The 16,790-nt window shown below is 39.2% G+C and overlaps 2 protein-coding genes across 4 annotated transcripts; one reads left to right on the top strand and one right to left on the bottom strand.

Moving 5' to 3' along the window:
- Window positions 1-2,687: 2,687 nt before the first annotated feature.
- Window positions 2,688-6,953, bottom strand: eef1akmt2 (EEF1A lysine methyltransferase 2). Its single transcript, XM_022763740.1, has 6 exons — window positions 6,838-6,953; window positions 6,149-6,214; window positions 5,890-6,004; window positions 5,367-5,474; window positions 3,647-3,863; window positions 2,688-2,867 (listed from the first exon to the last, which is right to left on the bottom strand). Exons 1-6 carry the CDS (start codon window positions 6,945-6,947, stop codon window positions 2,770-2,772), a joined length of 714 nt encoding a protein of 237 aa, XP_022619461.1. The 5' UTR covers window positions 6,948-6,953; the 3' UTR covers window positions 2,688-2,769.
- abraxas2 (abraxas 2, BRISC complex subunit) lies at window positions 6,921-16,622 on the top strand. 3 transcript variants are annotated; one of them, XM_022763738.1, is made up of 9 exons: window positions 6,921-7,118; window positions 8,502-8,592; window positions 9,824-9,860; window positions 10,356-10,422; window positions 10,769-10,959; window positions 11,669-11,788; window positions 12,658-12,742; window positions 12,856-12,973; window positions 13,221-16,622. In XM_022763738.1, exons 1-9 carry the CDS (start codon window positions 6,921-6,923, stop codon window positions 13,790-13,792), a joined length of 1,479 nt encoding a protein of 492 aa, XP_022619459.1. In that variant the 3' UTR covers window positions 13,793-16,622. The 3 variants fall into 3 exon arrangements, with proteins under 3 accessions (XP_022619459.1, XP_022619458.1, XP_022619460.1); XM_022763737.1 differs by having other exon boundaries at window positions 11,666-11,788; XM_022763739.1 differs by lacking the exon at window positions 6,921-7,118 and having other exon boundaries at window positions 8,578-8,585; window positions 11,666-11,788.
- Window positions 16,623-16,790: the final 168 nt, after the last annotated feature.

The raw sequence follows: 16,790 nt of genomic DNA, 5'->3' as shown, positions 1-16,790 counted from the left end.
TTACAATACTCATGTGCTCCTTTTTTATTACTATGCTTTTCGTTGATGTTAATGATGCAAATAGCTGTTGACATCTCGTTACCACAAAGAAAAGTTTACTTTACACTACGCAACAAACCAAAAAGTTTCCACAACACTGTGCCTCTTGCTCGTTCCCTTCTGGACTCAAAACAATGTTCCAGACAAGTATAGAAAAAAAATTAATCGATCAATATTAACTTCTTATTGGACTTGTATATCATGCTGTAATGTAGACATGGTAGTCATTACTGAAAAGGTATGAAATGCCTTGAAAGCGTTGAAGTCTTTCCCACTTCCACATTGGCTCTCGTGCCATGGAAAACTTCACTGCTACATGGTGCAGTAATTCAATCAATCCACGAAAATCCTATTAGGGGAGCTTCAAACGTGTTTCCAGGGAGATGAGGTGAAAAAAACATAAATATTTGCAGAATCACACTTGAGAGGTTAAAATGAAAGCGTGGTGTTCATGCTGGTGGTGCAGCCAGTGGGCTGTGGCATCAAGTCTAAAAAAAAAAAAACCATATAGGTTAATATTATGAGTGGAATAAAAGTGCAGCTTCAAAAGCGTGCCAGCCCGAAAGTCATGAAAGTGCTGACAGAAGTAAATGTTCTGTAGCTAAAGCTGAGTTCAACCCAGCAAGATCCACAGTTTCATGTTTTATTTTGCTTCATGGTGTGGACGGTAATAAAATAGCCTACTTTCAAAGATGACAGTGAGAAATGGTTCCAACTTCACTTCTGATTAAAATGAGTCTTTTTTAAAAGGAGAGACAGTTTGACTTCTTGAATGAGTCAACAGTAAACTGTAGCACATCTCAGACGGACATAGATATGTCAGCACACAGAATCAGGAGCGCATTACTCAAACTAATTCTGCATATCAATACCTGCAGGACTCCATCATTAGGCTACTTTATGATTTGTAACCTCCTTATAAACAACAAGTGTTAAGCAAGTTCTATGAAAGTAAAAACATTTTTTCTTAATTTCATTTCTGTTACAGTGCAGGATCCACTATTACAACTCATGGAAAAACTGACCAAAAGGCACATGACTCTACTGAGGCAAACAGGATTGTGGTGTAGTCTGGTTTCATAGCAACAGCACCTGTGCATGGGAAATGAGTGGGCCACAGTATATTCAAGAAGGTAACTCTAATACATAATGACACCATGACCCAATGAAAAACACTCAAAAGCTGCATCATTAGATGTTTTAAAGACAGTGAGAGTGAAAGTTGACAAATGTAAAGGAGAGGATATGTAACTGAGCTGGAGCTCAGTGGAGATTTCACTCCATGGGAAAATCTCTGGGAGAGTTGTAAAATTGGGCATAATACGCACATCCAGGCAGGATATCCAGAGCCTTGTAAAATTCCAGGCAGTAATTCTTGTAAAGCTTGCATGTGTTTACTCAACAGTGTGCCTCAACATCGATGGCTCCCATTGGGCCACTGGCCCAGCTCGCAATTAAGTTCCAGAGTTTGGCAGTTATTAATAATGCCATTTAGATGGGAAATGGCAGACAAGCTCCTCTGCTCACAGATGCCATGGCCTTTTGTTTATTCATTCTGTCAGAAGTTCTTAATCATGGTCCTCGGGACCCCAGGCTCTGCTGGTTTCCAGTTTAGCCAATTAGGTTAGGGGCTATTTTTCACATGACATGAAAGATGGATGCAATTAACTACCTGGTAAGACAGAACAGCGATTGTCAAATCTGTAGGTCAGACCCCTAACAGGATCCTTGCAAAGTCATTTGAGGGTTTCTAAGATGATTTATGAAATGGGGAAATGTGTTCAGTACAAATTATTTAATATATATTTTTTCCTGTGATGTACAATAATGTGAAAAAGAATTTTTCCTCAGGGACAATGAAGTTTGACTAACTGGGTCTGTGATAATTGATCAAATCAAACTAAGCCAGAATCATTGTCTGGCTTATTACCACAAATGTGCTCAGGAAAGCAATGTCTCAGTCAAATAAGTGTCAGTAGGTGCACAAGGGTGAAGAGTTCACATGTGAAACATGCCACAATACATGGGAACCTACATTACATCAAGGCCCACAGAGAACTCGTGTTAATTAGAACTAAGAGGTTTCATGTGGAAGAATTTCTTGTTAACCAAAATCCAATTGTGGGTTAACTCAGGATCGGCAGTTTTTCTTATTCAGCTTTTTAAACTAGTTTGCATCATTCACTTTTAACACACCTCCCATGCGAGATTAATAATCATCAGTAAGATTGATCGTCAGATTGTGTCTTTGTTTCGTAATCTACAGAGAAAACAGGAGGTTACATGTATCCCTGTGTATGCACTAAAATAGTTGATAGTAGTTGATAGAAAATGACTTGAGTACTATTTCTGGAATACTAAGAGATACACAGCAACATTTTTATTGTATAGAAATGACCTTTAAAGGGAAATTGAATGAATCAATTAATCTTGTTATTTATCTGCATAAATGAGTCACAAACATTACAGAATAATGTCACATAAATATACTTAGCAGAAACCAAAACAAAGCTGATTTGTTTTATCTCAAGAGAACTGTCCCACTCTGTATGTCTGCGTCTGTATACAAAGTCTTTAAAAAAAGGATCCTAAATAATCAGATCTTGTATTAAAAAAATATCTTAATATACTCAGATAGTATGATTTCCTGTGACAAACACAAAAAAAAAAAAACTACAGAATTGATGGGAGAAAAAAAAAAAAGACAAATATCCTCCAGGGACATGTGAATCAACACAGTCGCTTGAAGATGAGTGCTGTCACACTGTTGCCCGTCCTGCCTCCAAATTGGAAACTGGGTGTAGGCAACTCCTGTACAAACTCAAATCCTGTGAGGCAACACAGAGAAAAAAGTGCAGGTTAAGACATGTGCATTATGCAAACTAGCAGAACATCAACATGCTGCCTTACACACAGATTCCTACAGTCTTTCCTTGTAGACTATGGCTACGGGGCATTAAGGAGAACTGTGAGCAAAGAACTGTTCATCCACCATCTGTGGTGCTTTCTGGGGCCGAGTAAAGACAGGCTGTCAGTGTGACAGATGAGATCTCATGGCCCTTTGGCCCCCTGCAGGCTCTTCAGAGTGACTACACTGAGACGAGTGACAGCTAATGGAAGCTTGCCGAAATTCTGACTTTACAAGACTGTTGTTGCCTGCAGCTTAACAACCTGCCAGGTAACTGTCAGGGTTGTAGAACTGTGTCTGTGTTTTGACTGGGGGTCAGACAACAAAACACCCAGATGTATAAAGACATTACATGCCAGAGCAACAAAACTATAAATCACACCGATTTGTTTCAACATTTTTTCCAAGAGTTTTAACCTAAAATTGCAAACATGCACTTAACAAATATGCCATATCTTTAGGTTAGGTTTAGGAGCAAAACAATAAATTAATGACTTGACATAATTTTCATTTACATTTTTAAATGTCTAATTAGAGCTACCATTCAATATGTTGAAAAAAGTGCTTTGGGATTGTTTAAGCCTGTTAGGAGAACAGCACACTCTGGCAGACAAACTTTAAGCAGTTCTTTCACACAGCAATATTCAACAGAACTGATCAAAATAAATGATCAGACCTAATTTCAACATTTTCCTTCACCTTCACTGAATCTGTCTAGCAGCTGCTCTTTTGTCCAGTTACAGGAAGTGACAGCGAAGAATCCTTTGTCCTTAAGAGCATCTTTTAAAGCTTGGACATAGAGTTTTTTGCCCTCCTCTGTGTCGTGTGGGTTTAGACTTATTGCATCAAATGTTCCTTTGTCGATGCAGACGTCAAAGTCCTTTAGCTCCCCTTGACAGTTTAAAAAATCCATCTCCTAAAATAAAGAAAAGAGTGAGAAGTTAAAGAAACGTCTGTCTGTTGATCAGCCCTGCAGGATATACGAAATGTGGCGCCTCATGTTTAGTCTGTCTCTCTAACTATATAGTTACCGGCAGAAGAAACCTTTCAGCATCAACCAAGATGAAATGTGTTATACCTCATTGGCTCACTTTAAAACTAAATTCCAGCTGCTGACATAATTCTGAGAGGGTTGCTGACCTACCATACCACCAGTGAAAGGAGCCCTTTATCTGGACAGAACACCAGATCTTGGAGGTGAACTCAAGAGCCACATACTCACAATCCATGGGTCACAAAATTTGAGATTTATGAGAGAGGATCAACAGCGGAGACAGAAAAATGTTCATTATATTGTTGCGACTGACATGGGTTCAATTTGAGTACGAGCCTAAAAAACAGAAAAAATGGGAAGATACTAAAGGGTGAAGGGGAAGTGGACAGTGAATAATGGAGAAGAGACGGGGGCTTGGCATAGATTTGAAACTGACTTTTGAGGTATGGCCTGATGAGGATGTTTTTTTTTGTTTGTTTTTTTTACATATGCACTTAAACACAAGCATGTTCACACAAATTATTATTTTGGCATCCTGCAGTATTGAAAAAAAAAAAATCAACAAAGATGCCAATATATCATCTCTCTCACTCTCTTACACACACAGACACACATAGTGCTCCCCCTGCCCAGCTTAGGTCAATATTGACTTCAATGGCAGGCTTCCTGCCTAAGCAAAACACACACTGTCATAGGTGTCTTATGCATATAACATATATGCAGGTGTAGTATGCACACAGGAGAGGAACACTCACTCATCACATCCCTTATAGACCAGCCAGCATTTACTACCTGTTTTTACCTGTTTTTTTTTTCATACATATACATTAGTAGACGTGTTAAATCTTGCCAAGTCATTTTGGGTTTGGGGTGGATTAATCTGAATGGTGGGCAGGCTTCCATCACTTTCAAGGCCTTCTTACTATCCAACTCTCCCACATGGTAAACACAGGAGAGTTTCCTCTAACCCTCCAATGCTGAAAGCTATATTGTATCCTTGGCATTTAGGAATTAATGGGATTCATTTTGTATCAATGGGTGAATTGTGCATGGCATTGAATCCACCAGATAAACTAAAATATTATGTTATACAGCACTTCAGTGGAGTGAGTGTAATTTAATAAAATGTTGATTCGCACTTTTCACCTAGCCCCACAAATACTCATACAGCACAACAGTGATCAATTGAAAGTGTAAATGCCATCATCCTCAGTGTGCTTTTGGGTACTATAACAAAAGACATTTCATTGGCAGCCTTATAGTATTTCTACAAAACCCACAAATCTTCAAATCCCAATTAGAACATTTACTTTTCAAATTGTCAGTCATTTCTTGACACAATAAACATGAGAATTTGTATCCCCTATACTAGTGTAAGTTAACTGTACAGTAATTCTATAGTTCGACAAACATGGCTGAACCCACCTTTACGGTGATATCCGTCAAGTCCTCCGCCTGCAGAACATTTCTGGCCAATTCTACAGACGCTGGAGAATAATCTATAGCCGTCAGATTCCTGTATCCATGTTTAGCCTTGAATTAAAAACACAGCAAGAATGGTTACGAAAGTTTATCATCTGTTAAAGAAATGTCTGAGAAAGTTTAATTAGTTTGTGAACTTGGTCATCAAAGTAAACTTTGCTGCCAATTGCAAACTATCTCATAAAGGGTCAGTTCACCTCAATCAAAAAGATATTTTCCACTTAACCCTTAGTGGCATTTAGTCATGCAGGTTTTGAGATTGCTGAGTTTGCATTTAAATTGTACCTTTCTAAGCTTAGAAAAATACAACAACAATGATTGTTTCCATTAACAATTTCCTCCTTACCCTGGATAATCCACAGATGTTGCTATATGTTGTGATTGTGGTGAACTGATCCTTTCAGAACATTCAAATTAAGAACCCATTAAAATAATGTGTCAAAATGTATTTTTACTCTGTTCACACCAGTTCAACTAAAAATGCTCCATTTCCAGTGCCAATGTCCAGAATGGCAGCATTTTCTGGGATCTTAACTTTGTCCATCCATCGCAGCACACGACTCATGCTTTCCTCGCCGAACCTTACAAGAGGACGAAGACACACAGACTTTAGTGACAGGATATTGTCAGAAACTAAAAACAAACCACTAAACAAAACAACCAGTGGAAATGTGAGTTAATTCAAGCAATATTTTTCTTAGTGTGTCAGTATTCTATATAATTACCATATCTCACCAACATCCCCAATGTCTTTGAATGTCTCAAGTTCTTTTTGGTATGCATCTTCCCAACTGCAGAAAAGGGCAGTCATTGACAATTGGTTATATAAAAACCTTAGACCCGGATGACACATTGCTATATTAGAAGCATGACATAGTGTAGTGCAAAAAATAAACACATACTGCATAAGTAGCCTGATGTTAAGTTTATATGAACTGCTAATGTCTTGTAAAATCAGTGTTATTCTTGCAAGCTCCCATGAAGGCTGCTGCTCTGTTGTTCAGGACTACAGTAAACATCACCCCAACATCCTTTTAACAATCTCTGACTTTAATAGACATAGGCAAATAGTAATGGAGTGAAAACAGCCTTTTGGGGTCTACAGGTAGAGGCGGGTCTACTCCATTTATCTACCTGACGGCAAGTATTATCTAGCTCACAATTCAACTTTACTTCTTGCGCTTAACGTCACTTGTTGGGCGTGTAAGCTTCTTTAAAATTGTGCATTTGTTGCAGTACTGCCACGTGGATAAAATGCCAAAATAAGTGGCGACTTAAAAATTTTTCCTACAACATATTTTGACAGGGTTGAAGTTATATCCGTTAGCTTTGTTGTTGTCTCTCGTAGCTGTGAAGCCTGACGACAATAACCAAACATCGTAAGTTAACATTAGCAGCGGATCACAAAACTCACTAGTCTTTCGTTCCGAGTATTGAAGGTCCAAAATCGTTTTCTGAGCATCTGTCACCCTCCGGCTCTGAGGTATTTCCACAGCCATGTGTGCCTTCTGTGGCGTCCTCCATGCTGGTCAAGTATTCGCCTACACCTCCCAGAAGATCTTGCGTTTGAGGAGCGTGCTTGCAACCGCGGGGGGCATTGGGATTGATAGGGATGTTTCCATCATGGCGGCATCCATTTCAGGTTATACTTTTAGTTCTGTGTGTTATCACAGCGCCAACAGCAACTCAGATCATGTAAGTATTCCGAATTGTGTTGACAGACTATTATGCAGTGGTTGCTAAAGTGCGCGTAGCTCGACAATGCGCCTGATCGTTCACCAGCGTCATTAGTTTGTGTTGTTTTCCAGTGTCATCATCCTGTTGCTGGCTAGCTAGCATTGGTCCCGTCTATTTACCGGCGGTTAGGGTTTAAGCAGACTGTGTAGCTGCAGCAATATAAAGACAGGTCTGGTCGTTTAAGATGATCTCATTTGTACCTGCTACACTGGCGTTAAATATCAAGTTAACACATCAATCACAAAGAGCCATGTATAGGAATATCTGCTACATCAATATGGGAATGGTGCTGGGAAAGTTTGAACTCCAGGAAATACTCAATAGTTAGCTGCTTAGCATGTTAGCTAAGCTACCAAGTCAAGTGACTTCCGTGTGTCGCGCTGCTTATGTCTCCATTCACCTCGACCTGATATGTGATAGTAGTTTAATATCTCATCAAATATACGACGCTAACACAGTAAATTTCCAATTTAGGAACTTTTAGTTTTTCTCGTTTCGCCATGGCTAGATTAGCCTCTTAGCCCCCTAGCTAAGGTGAGTTGCATTTAAATCAATACAGTTTAACAAAGTGACTGACGTGCGTAAAATGATTTTTGCTTTAGCTTTGGCTTGCTCGATGTAGAAGTACGATGGAAGAGAAATACTTTGTGACAAAAAGAAACCTTTCACGCAAGCGGTAGAGTAATCTAAGCTAACGTCTGCGCTGTTTACATCTGTTTTCCTTCCGACAAGACTTTAAAGTCGACCTGAGCAGGTGGATTGTTGCTGGCCACAAGTTCACCTGCATTCCTGACATTAGCCGAAGGAGCAAGGCGACGTTGTGTTTACCAGCCGCTCTTCCTTGTCATTTGAAGTATACGACTGAGTTTAATCCCAGAACAAAAATCTGAATTGTTACTTTGTGTAACATGAAGGAATGTTTTGACTATGATTCAGTGATTCTTATATTGTTGCTTAGTATGAACAGAATCATATCCAAAACATTACTATCCATCTGACTGGCCATTAGTCTGTAGACTATCCCGTGTTAAAACTACTATGGAGTAGTAGTATGGATGACTAAGGATTTTTTAATTGGTTATAAATTGTTTAGTCTATAAAATCTTGAAAAACAGTGAACAATGTCTGTGACAATTTCCCAAAACCCAAAGTGACACCACAAATATTCAATTTATGTCAATAAGAGTAAAATAGAATTTACATTTAAGAAGATGTAACTGGAATATGTTTGGCCTTTTTGCTTGAACCAAGTAACTGAATCAAAGAAATGGAATTGATTTTCTGTTGATCAGCTAATTGTAAAAAAATAACTACAGTTCTTTTAAAAATGTATTTGCACAGGAGGGCTTCCTATTAGGAGAGGTGAGGCAAGAAGAGACTGTCAGCATCAGTGACACACAGATCAGCAGTGCAGAATTGCTCCAGGTAGTAGGTAAGCCCTGAAACGGACAAAACACAAACTTTTTGGCATCTTAAGCAAGAAGTAGCAATTGATTAATTTCTGTCTTGTCTGTTCTTCTACTTTGACAAGTCAAAATGTGTGCTGTAAAAAAAAAAAGCTTATTGCCTTTTTAGTCCTTTTGCACCATTTTCAAAAATACTTGGCTTATTACAACAACACGTAATACAAGTTCTGTTAAAGCTCCTGTACACTCATGATCCGCCCACACAGGTGTTCTCACATATTTTGCTTGTTGAGTGCTCTTCCCAAGACTGTGTAGGCATGTACACACTGACATCTGCCTCCCTCCCCTGTTAATTCAGTTGCATCTATTAGAGAGCATTTATCATTCTTATAAGTGCATACCCTCTGATGACATCAGGTGACTTCCACAAAGCACTGCTCAACCTTAACCCAAGAAGAAATGTAATATTAACATTTCTTGTTGAAGCTCACCTTTCAGAATCAGTCAAGCAGACTTAAAGAGAGGGGAGAACAAAACACAATTACTCATGTTGACATCTCCATTTAAAATGGGTGATCAGTCAGTATAACTACAGCAGAGCCACAGGAATTAATATTAGATTTTAGCTTGCCAAAATATGACAAAAATTAAAAATATCAACAAAATATGACAAAAATTAAAAATATCAATAATGGATTACAAGTTTTTTTTCAGTTGTGTGTGTTGCTTTTTACTGCTTTGTAAATTTCTCCTCTGACCCTTTAGCCCTGTTAGAGAAGTGTTCTTTGATGTAACTGAATGTGAACTCTAAGAAATTATGCTAGTGAGCAGCTTTTTGCTAAGCACTTATCCCTCAGCTTCAGTTCACTCGGCCACAGAAATGTTCTGATTTATGTTAATGAGCCCTATTCAAAGTGGTTGGAATAAGAGTTTGCTTGGTGTGTGGTTTTGTCTTGTATATTAAGATGACTAAAACTAAAAGCCAATGTAACGTATTCAGTAACACAAGCTTTATGAAGTTACTGTGTTGCTTAAACAAAGGGGTCTAAAACAGTAATATTTTTGCCATACAAATTACAGGTGTTTTTGTTTTTTTTGAATACTAATATAAATGGCAGCAAATTGCGGCCTTGTGTTTTGAATTTTGGTTTTTGGGCTACACATTGACTTACATATGGATTATGCCTTTAAATATTATACTTTAAATATTTACATTTATAATGATATAACTGAAACAGCTGTTGTTATTTGTTCCAGAAATCCACAACCATGATCCTTGTGCACAGTTGTTTAGGTAAGATATGAGCTTTTTAATTCTCAAATGGCTTCAATTGTCATCAGTGACACAGTGCTCTCTGCCACAATTTCATCATGTGTACCAATGTAGAAAAGATACTGTTTTAGGGAGGAAAATTTGTCATTGTGGTATTGTTTAGTTTAGGAAATCCTGACAATATTATTGTTGTCAATTTGTTGTAACATGCATAACAAAGTAAGGTAGGCTGAATTGGCACTTTATCAGAGTTATTGGGATCTGAGCATTTATTTATGATACAATAAAAAGTCCCAGTGTGCAGAGTAGCTTACACTATCTGTGTTTTAGTTCACTTTGATATACTGACAATTTAACTCAGTTAACTTATATCCATTGTTGCACTGGCTGAATTAATTAGACATTGGACAGTAGATGGCCCCATCTTACAAGATTGGGGAACAGAAGCAAAGGAGCAGCAGGAACATGATGAATCACAGTGAACTTACTTGTTTTCTTTTTTCCTCCTCTCATCAGCTTTTATGACTACGCAGGCAAAGTCAGTGAACAGAATCTCAACAGCATTCTTAAAGATAGGCGGAAAGTGAGTGAAATATTTTTTATATATAATTGTGACTGATATCCTATAAAATATTAGTGATTCCCTCTTGTTCTCTTTAAACCAAGGCAGCACTAAAATGAATCCCAAGAAGAAATCAGATATGAATTTTATTTTATTGTATTGAAATTGATATGTTACCTTTTTCTTATTGAGGGATTTCGATAAGTGGCCATACAGGCTTCATAATGATGTGAAGTTTTTCCCAGAAATTTTATATTGTGTGTGATGGCCAATGTACTTTTTGTTAGTTTGTCCTGAATGTGGTTTGATTAGTGATACTAAATTGGATTAAACACATTTTAAAAGATTTGTTTCTTGGGTCATGTAGAACGTCATTGGTTGGTACCGGTTCCGGAGGAACACGCAGCAGCAGATGTCGTTCAGGGAACAGATCATCCACAAACAGCTGACTCAGCTGCTTGGTGTGCCCGACCTCGTCTTCCTTCTTTTCAGCTTCATCTCCACCGCCAACAGCTCCACACACGCACTGGAATATGTGCTCTTCAGACCGAACCGCAGGTAATAACAATCAAACACACAGACACACTCATTGTATCTTGTGATACTACTGTCTGATCAATAAATATTTCGATTGCTTGGATTTTCAATTTACATCGAGATAGTTCCCACCGTGTGCATGTTTTTTCCTTTTGCACAGAGATACTACAGTCTGATTGTTATTTGGGCCTGTGATGACTTTAATATTATTAAGTCATTACATGACCAATCCACAATTAAATACAGTTAATTTGTCAGTGTCATAGAAAAAAAATCTGCATTTTTGTCAATATGTTCCAATATGTTCCATGCAGTGTTGTACACAGTTTTAAAATTTGGGGAAAAGAAAGAACTGGTACCAGAAGATAACCAGAGTTGAGGTATCAGAAGAGAAAATGTTTGATTGATGCATCCCTACTTCTTTATACATGTTGAAATCATGTTCAGAAAAAAAAAAGTTAGTGCATTTATTTGTTACTGGATATAATATATGTGTTAAAAATACATTATCAATGCTTTGCAAATTCGTAAAATGCTGAAGTGGTAACTATGGGGAGAGATTTATCTTTACTGTCGATTCAGCTTCATAAGTCACCAAAATCTGTCTCACTAAATAAAGAAATGCTTGATAAGAGATATCTGTGAAAGCAAGAAAAGTTCATATTTGTGTTGTAAATAGTTGTATGTAGCATTCTAGTAGCAATGCCAACTGGTCATCTCCACTCAGTAGGTACAACCAGAGGATCACCCTCACAATCCCAAACCTTGGCAACACAAGCCAGCAGGAATACAAAGTCTCCTCAGTGCCCAACACCTCACTCAACTACGCCAAGGTCATCAAAGAGCATGGGTAAGGTTTGGACTCCCACCTTTTTTTTTCTCTTTTTTTTTTTTGTTCGCTCTGCACCCATGTCACTGTGCTTCTCCAATTTTTTTGGCTCAGGGAGGGTTTAGACAGACACGTGTCTCCTCTGATATGTGCAGAGTTGCAGTGGCCACCTGTTTTCATCCGACAGCTTACTACAGCTTCACCTTGAGGGCGTAACATGTGTAACTCCATCACATCCCCCCATGCTGGTGCCTCAAGTAATCAGTGGGAGTTGATTCCCTTCCACAGACACTTTTCTGTTTGAGAGGGGCACGTTGCTGGCAGGTGGTGTGCAACCCCAGCACCCAGGACATCCAACGCACGAGTGTGTGTGTGTGTGCGTGCGTGTGTGTGTGTGTGTGTGTGTGCGTGCGTGTGTCGCGCTTGTTCGTGCTAGTCCTAGTTTATACTTGACACTGTGTTAATAGTATCAGCATACATTTTCAGTGGAAAGCTGGTATGTGACAGGCTGCACATGCACACAGAAATACAAGCAGAAGTATTTCTGTGTCTTTGTGTCTAAACTTAGATCAACTGTTTCTGTCATAGATGGGTTGAATACTGTGTCAGTATCATCTACACTGCAGGTGCAGACTGCTGGCATGATTATTCAGCCTTTGATAGGATGACTCTATTTCACCTCAGGTCATCCAGCTGATATTTATGTTTGATAGCCAGTGAAATATTGTTTGACTTAGCTTTGATATAGAAGGCATCCACAATTTAAACCTGTGCCTCTGTAATGTATGATCTTAATGAACAGATTGGGAGAGCTTGTACTGTGTGATATTATTATTATTATTATTATTATTATTATATATTAATGATGTAATTGGAAAATATGTCTCTAGGGCTGAATTCTTTGACAAAGATGGTGTGATGAAGGATATCCGAACAATATTCCAAGTCTACAGTGCACTACAAGACAAAGTGCAGGTGAGCCGGATGACAGACAGCTGTTTGATTTTTCCCTAAGACGTGTAGTGAAATTGTTTGCTAAGGAAGTTTTTTTTGGTTTTTCCCTTTCCACCTGTTTGTCTTGTTTTTAGGCCGTGTGTGGGGAGGTAGAACAAAGTGAACGTGTGAAGGAGAAAATTCAAGAGGATGTAAACAAACTTAAACAAGAAATTGCTCTCAGGAAACGCAAGACGGCAGAAGAGGAGAGGAGTACGTACCTCTTTTAGATTCTATTATTATGTCATTAAAGTTGTTCAGATCTCAGTTCTTCTGACAGTTGCTCTGAGAGTTACTCACTCTCCCTCAGGCCTTTTTTAAATATTTGATCAGTCAACCAGGCCAACTTGATTTCCTTCTATTTTATGTGCCAGCACTTTGCAAATACCCTCACATGCCTTACACTACAACAGTGACTATTTTTTTATAACCAGTTAAAATTTTTTTCTTTATACCACAGGGCTCCGTGAGGCCCAAACTGCAGATTCCCATTCCACTCCAGAGGAGACCACAGAACCTTCTGAGGCTTCCCTTCTGTCCAGGATAACCTTCCACACACCCTCTGCCCCGGAGCGGCCCAGTACCTCACCTAACCCACCATCTTATGCTGACCTCTTGACCCAGGATGACTCTCTGCCCTCCTCTTCGTCCCCACCTACCAGTGCTGCTCTACTGCCCCGGCCCCAAGCTGTGGGCTCTCCAGGACACCCTACCCCTGGCCCAGTGGGGATGGGCCTTGGCCTCGGGTTGGGCTTAGGCCTCAGCGCCAGCTCCAATCCTGTTACCACTCCCAGCACCCCGTACCTTGGCAATGGTGACGGATCGAGCTCTGACTCGTTAGATAGACAAGCAGCAGGGCAGGAAGATGATGAAGACGATGAGGATGATGAGGATGACGAAGACAGTAGCGAATATGAGAACTTAGTGAGTGAAGCCGCTCACCTGCCAATGGTCACAGCCAGCGTTTTAGCTCAAGGCCGACCAGCTGCCCTCAGTCCTGATGGGGACGCTCGTGGCTCTCAGGCCACATAGAAACATGTGACAGGGTGTGTAAGGGACACACATAAGTGACGCACCTTGAGAGGTGGGCATCTCAAGCAATCAAAGAGAGACAAATATAGACAAAGAAGTGCCAGTCCTGAAAGTGAAAGGCATGCGCAGGTGGTGTCCCGCTGTGTGTATTTCTTCTTGTCTTAGTCTGATCTCCATTTTATGGGGAACCTTGCTAGGCTTTGCAGGTGTGTCTCACTGGGGGAAAAAGTCGTCTGTTTTCTGTTTTTCTTTTTGGAATGGGATTGGTCTGGGTCCTTCAGTGTGGATGTGTCCGGTTTCAGGGTCAGAAGTGGATATTACAATAGTGTATGCCAACTGGTTGGCAAGCCGGCTCCCTAAAAGACAGGCCCACTCTTTCTCTATCTTTTTGCTTCACATTTGCATCAGCAACTCTGAGCACCCACTCTTGCATTACCTCTTGCACTATTTTTTTGCCATCTTTTAAACAAACCATGTAAGAAGAGCAAAGGGAAAATGTTCTGCGGCCTTCAAACAATTTTTTAAAAGTAGGCAAATGGTTAACTTTTTTTTTTTTTTGTTTGAAAAAAGAAATATATATGTAACTACACATTTTTCTCATTGATTTTGGACTTATTACATTTTTCTTGTTTCACAGTTTTTAATCATACAGTTGCCTATTTAAATGATGAAGAATAGATTCCAAACTAAATTTACTCTGCCACTTCTATAATGGGTGCTTTATATATGAATATATATATATATATATACGTATATATATATATATATTGTCAGATTGACAGTTAATCTAATTTGATTGACAAGAATGTCAATGTCAAGTTCTTCTTGGATAACACTGAAATTGAATGCGCTTTGCTGCACTTAACAAAATTTAAGATTTCTTTATTATTGTGCTATACCAATGCTGTCATGTTGTGCCACTTGAGTCAGTCCTCTTTGACCACCCTGAGCCAAACTTGGCTCAGCTTTTGTGCGTTGTACAGGGTTTCACAGGGCAAACAAAATGTACTGTAGCTTTACTAACCAGATGCTTAAGGTTTCATTCTGCTGCTGCTGCAACACAGAGCGCTACCACTAAAAAAAACTGCATCTGTCTGTTCTCCTTCATATAAAAACCTGGCTGCTACTTCCACTTCACAGTGCTGGTTGTCTAATACTACTGACCGTGATCATATAACCACTTCAAGCACACTTCTCACTGACTTGTTCTCTATTAAAGTCATAGCAGAAGGCTTATACCCCCTGTAGTGTGTGAATTGTTACCTTGGGAACAGCGAGCGAGCGATCACCTTCCTGTCTCAGCATAGTTGACAGCAGACCTCTTGTATTCTGACCTGGTTGGGTCAGTGTAATGTGTATGGACCTGGATAATGTGATGAAAACATGACCTTGCTTCAGTATACAGTGCCTTCCACTCAGGGCAGTTTCAATCTGCACACAGAACACATTTACAGATCTCTCTTGAGGGGTAAAATTATAACAAACTGTGTTGTGTTTGCAATAATTGACTTCCAGCTTTTTTCTTTTTTTTTTTTTTTTTTTAAATCCTGCAGTTATATGCCTTCTTCCATTTCCTTTCTATGATGTTGTGTTTTGTCTACCTGAAACAATCATCACTGCTTCCCAAAGCTGTTCTCCCTTTTTGATTTTACTGACAGCTTCAAATTGGACCTGTGTCTCATGGTTGCAGCTGTGATTTTGCTCGCTTTATCATTTGAAACTGGAATTATAACTGTCAAGTCAGAGGGAATCTCTTTAGTGACCGAACACCCTGCAAGGCAAAGTTGGTATGATGAGCATAACTGACATGCAGATGACTTTCTCATTTTTTTTTTTTTTATTCCAACATTTGGCCCCTTTGAAGACAACTGAGGTATGGATTGATTGGGTGCTGGATGTAAAACACCCTCCTTGCATGAACTGGTCAGTTCTACACACCATTATATTCAGCATGGACAGACGTTTGCACTGCACATGGAGGGCGTCCAACATCGTGATCAGCAGGTTGCACTCAGTTTGGACATGAAGACGTTTTGTGGTGGGAGAGGCTTTGCCTTGTGAACAAGCTCTGCTTTCTTTACACAGCCTGTTTGTACATCATGTTTTTTGCCTTAGGGTCATATAATTTGCTCTGGTGTGTAATGCTAATGCATCACTGATCGGGAACTGGCACTCAAAATCTTACTTAATAATCACCCAGATCAACGCAATCACACAATGTTAAAAGACATGACAAAATCAATTTGTTAGGAGTATGGTTTCCTTTGAGTACTGGAATATAATAAGGAAATAGATAATGAATGTATAGTAGACAAGGGAGGGGTAGTATTTAAACAGCACTTACTGTATAAGCTTGTTTCAGTTGAGTGTTGTGGTATAGAGCAGCAATTCCCAGTGTTGGTCCTCACTCTTAATCCTGGTCCTCAGGCCCTAGATGATTGCTTTTTAAGTCTTACTTTCTGGAAATTTCAGGTGTAACCCTGATTTGAGGGCCAGAATGAAACCAGCAGGGCTCTGGGGCTGAGGACCAGTGGTATAAAGTGTGAGAGGACTACCATTGTTAGGATCCTATACCTATAAAGTTCCAACATAATACAAATATACACTCATGTACTCTTACTGTATGGGGTGACCCTTCCCTTCCTTCCCCGTGTGGGCCATTGCAACATCAACACCTCCCTGAAGCACAAAGTCCAGTGCACAGCTTAGATCTTCTCAGCTTTTATCTGGATTTGTGTACTTGATGAAAGTAGACAAAGGACTTGGTTGGACGAGCACAGAGAAAATGGTTCTTGAACTGGGGGATAATAAATGAGACATGCTTATGTGATATGATTTGCCTTTGTTGTCTTATTGCCACAAATTGAGTACCACTTCAAATATGCAAGTGATTTCTGCATGCTTTAAAAACGTATATGATTTCATTTATGCTGTTATTTATTTATTTTATTTTTTTTAAACAAAATGTGTTTTGCAGGATAATTTTTTTTTTTTTTTT

The sequence above is a fragment of the Seriola dumerili genome, unplaced genomic scaffold (assembly GCF_002260705.1).
Source record: "Seriola dumerili isolate Sdu_G_001 unplaced genomic scaffold, Sdu_1.0 BDQW01000478.1, whole genome shotgun sequence".
Lineage (NCBI taxonomy): Eukaryota > Metazoa > Chordata > Actinopteri > Carangiformes > Carangidae > Seriola > Seriola dumerili.
This window is presented reverse-complemented; position numbering and strand designations above follow the sequence as displayed.

Excerpts from the sequence above, each read along its gene's own strand:
- eef1akmt2 (XM_022763740.1), bottom strand. The coding sequence starts at position 6,947 with ATGGAGGACGCCACAGAAGGCACACATGGCTGTGGAAATACCTCAGAG. Across the intron at positions 6,215-6,837 it reads ATACTCGGAACGAAAGACTA|TTGGGAAGATGCATACCAAA; the intron begins GTGAGTTTTGTG and ends CCTTTTCTGCAG. Across the intron at positions 3,864-5,366 it reads TGACGGATATCACCGTAAAG|GAGATGGATTTTTTAAACTG; the intron begins GTGGGTTCAGCC and ends TCTTTATTTTAG.
- abraxas2 (XM_022763737.1), top strand. The coding sequence starts at position 6,921 with ATGTGTGCCTTCTGTGGCGTCCTCCATGCTGGTCAAGTATTCGCCTAC. Across the intron at positions 11,789-12,657 it reads AAGGTCATCAAAGAGCATGG|GGCTGAATTCTTTGACAAAG; the intron begins GTAAGGTTTGGA and ends ATATGTCTCTAG. Across the intron at positions 12,743-12,855 it reads CACTACAAGACAAAGTGCAG|GCCGTGTGTGGGGAGGTAGA; the intron begins GTGAGCCGGATG and ends TCTTGTTTTTAG.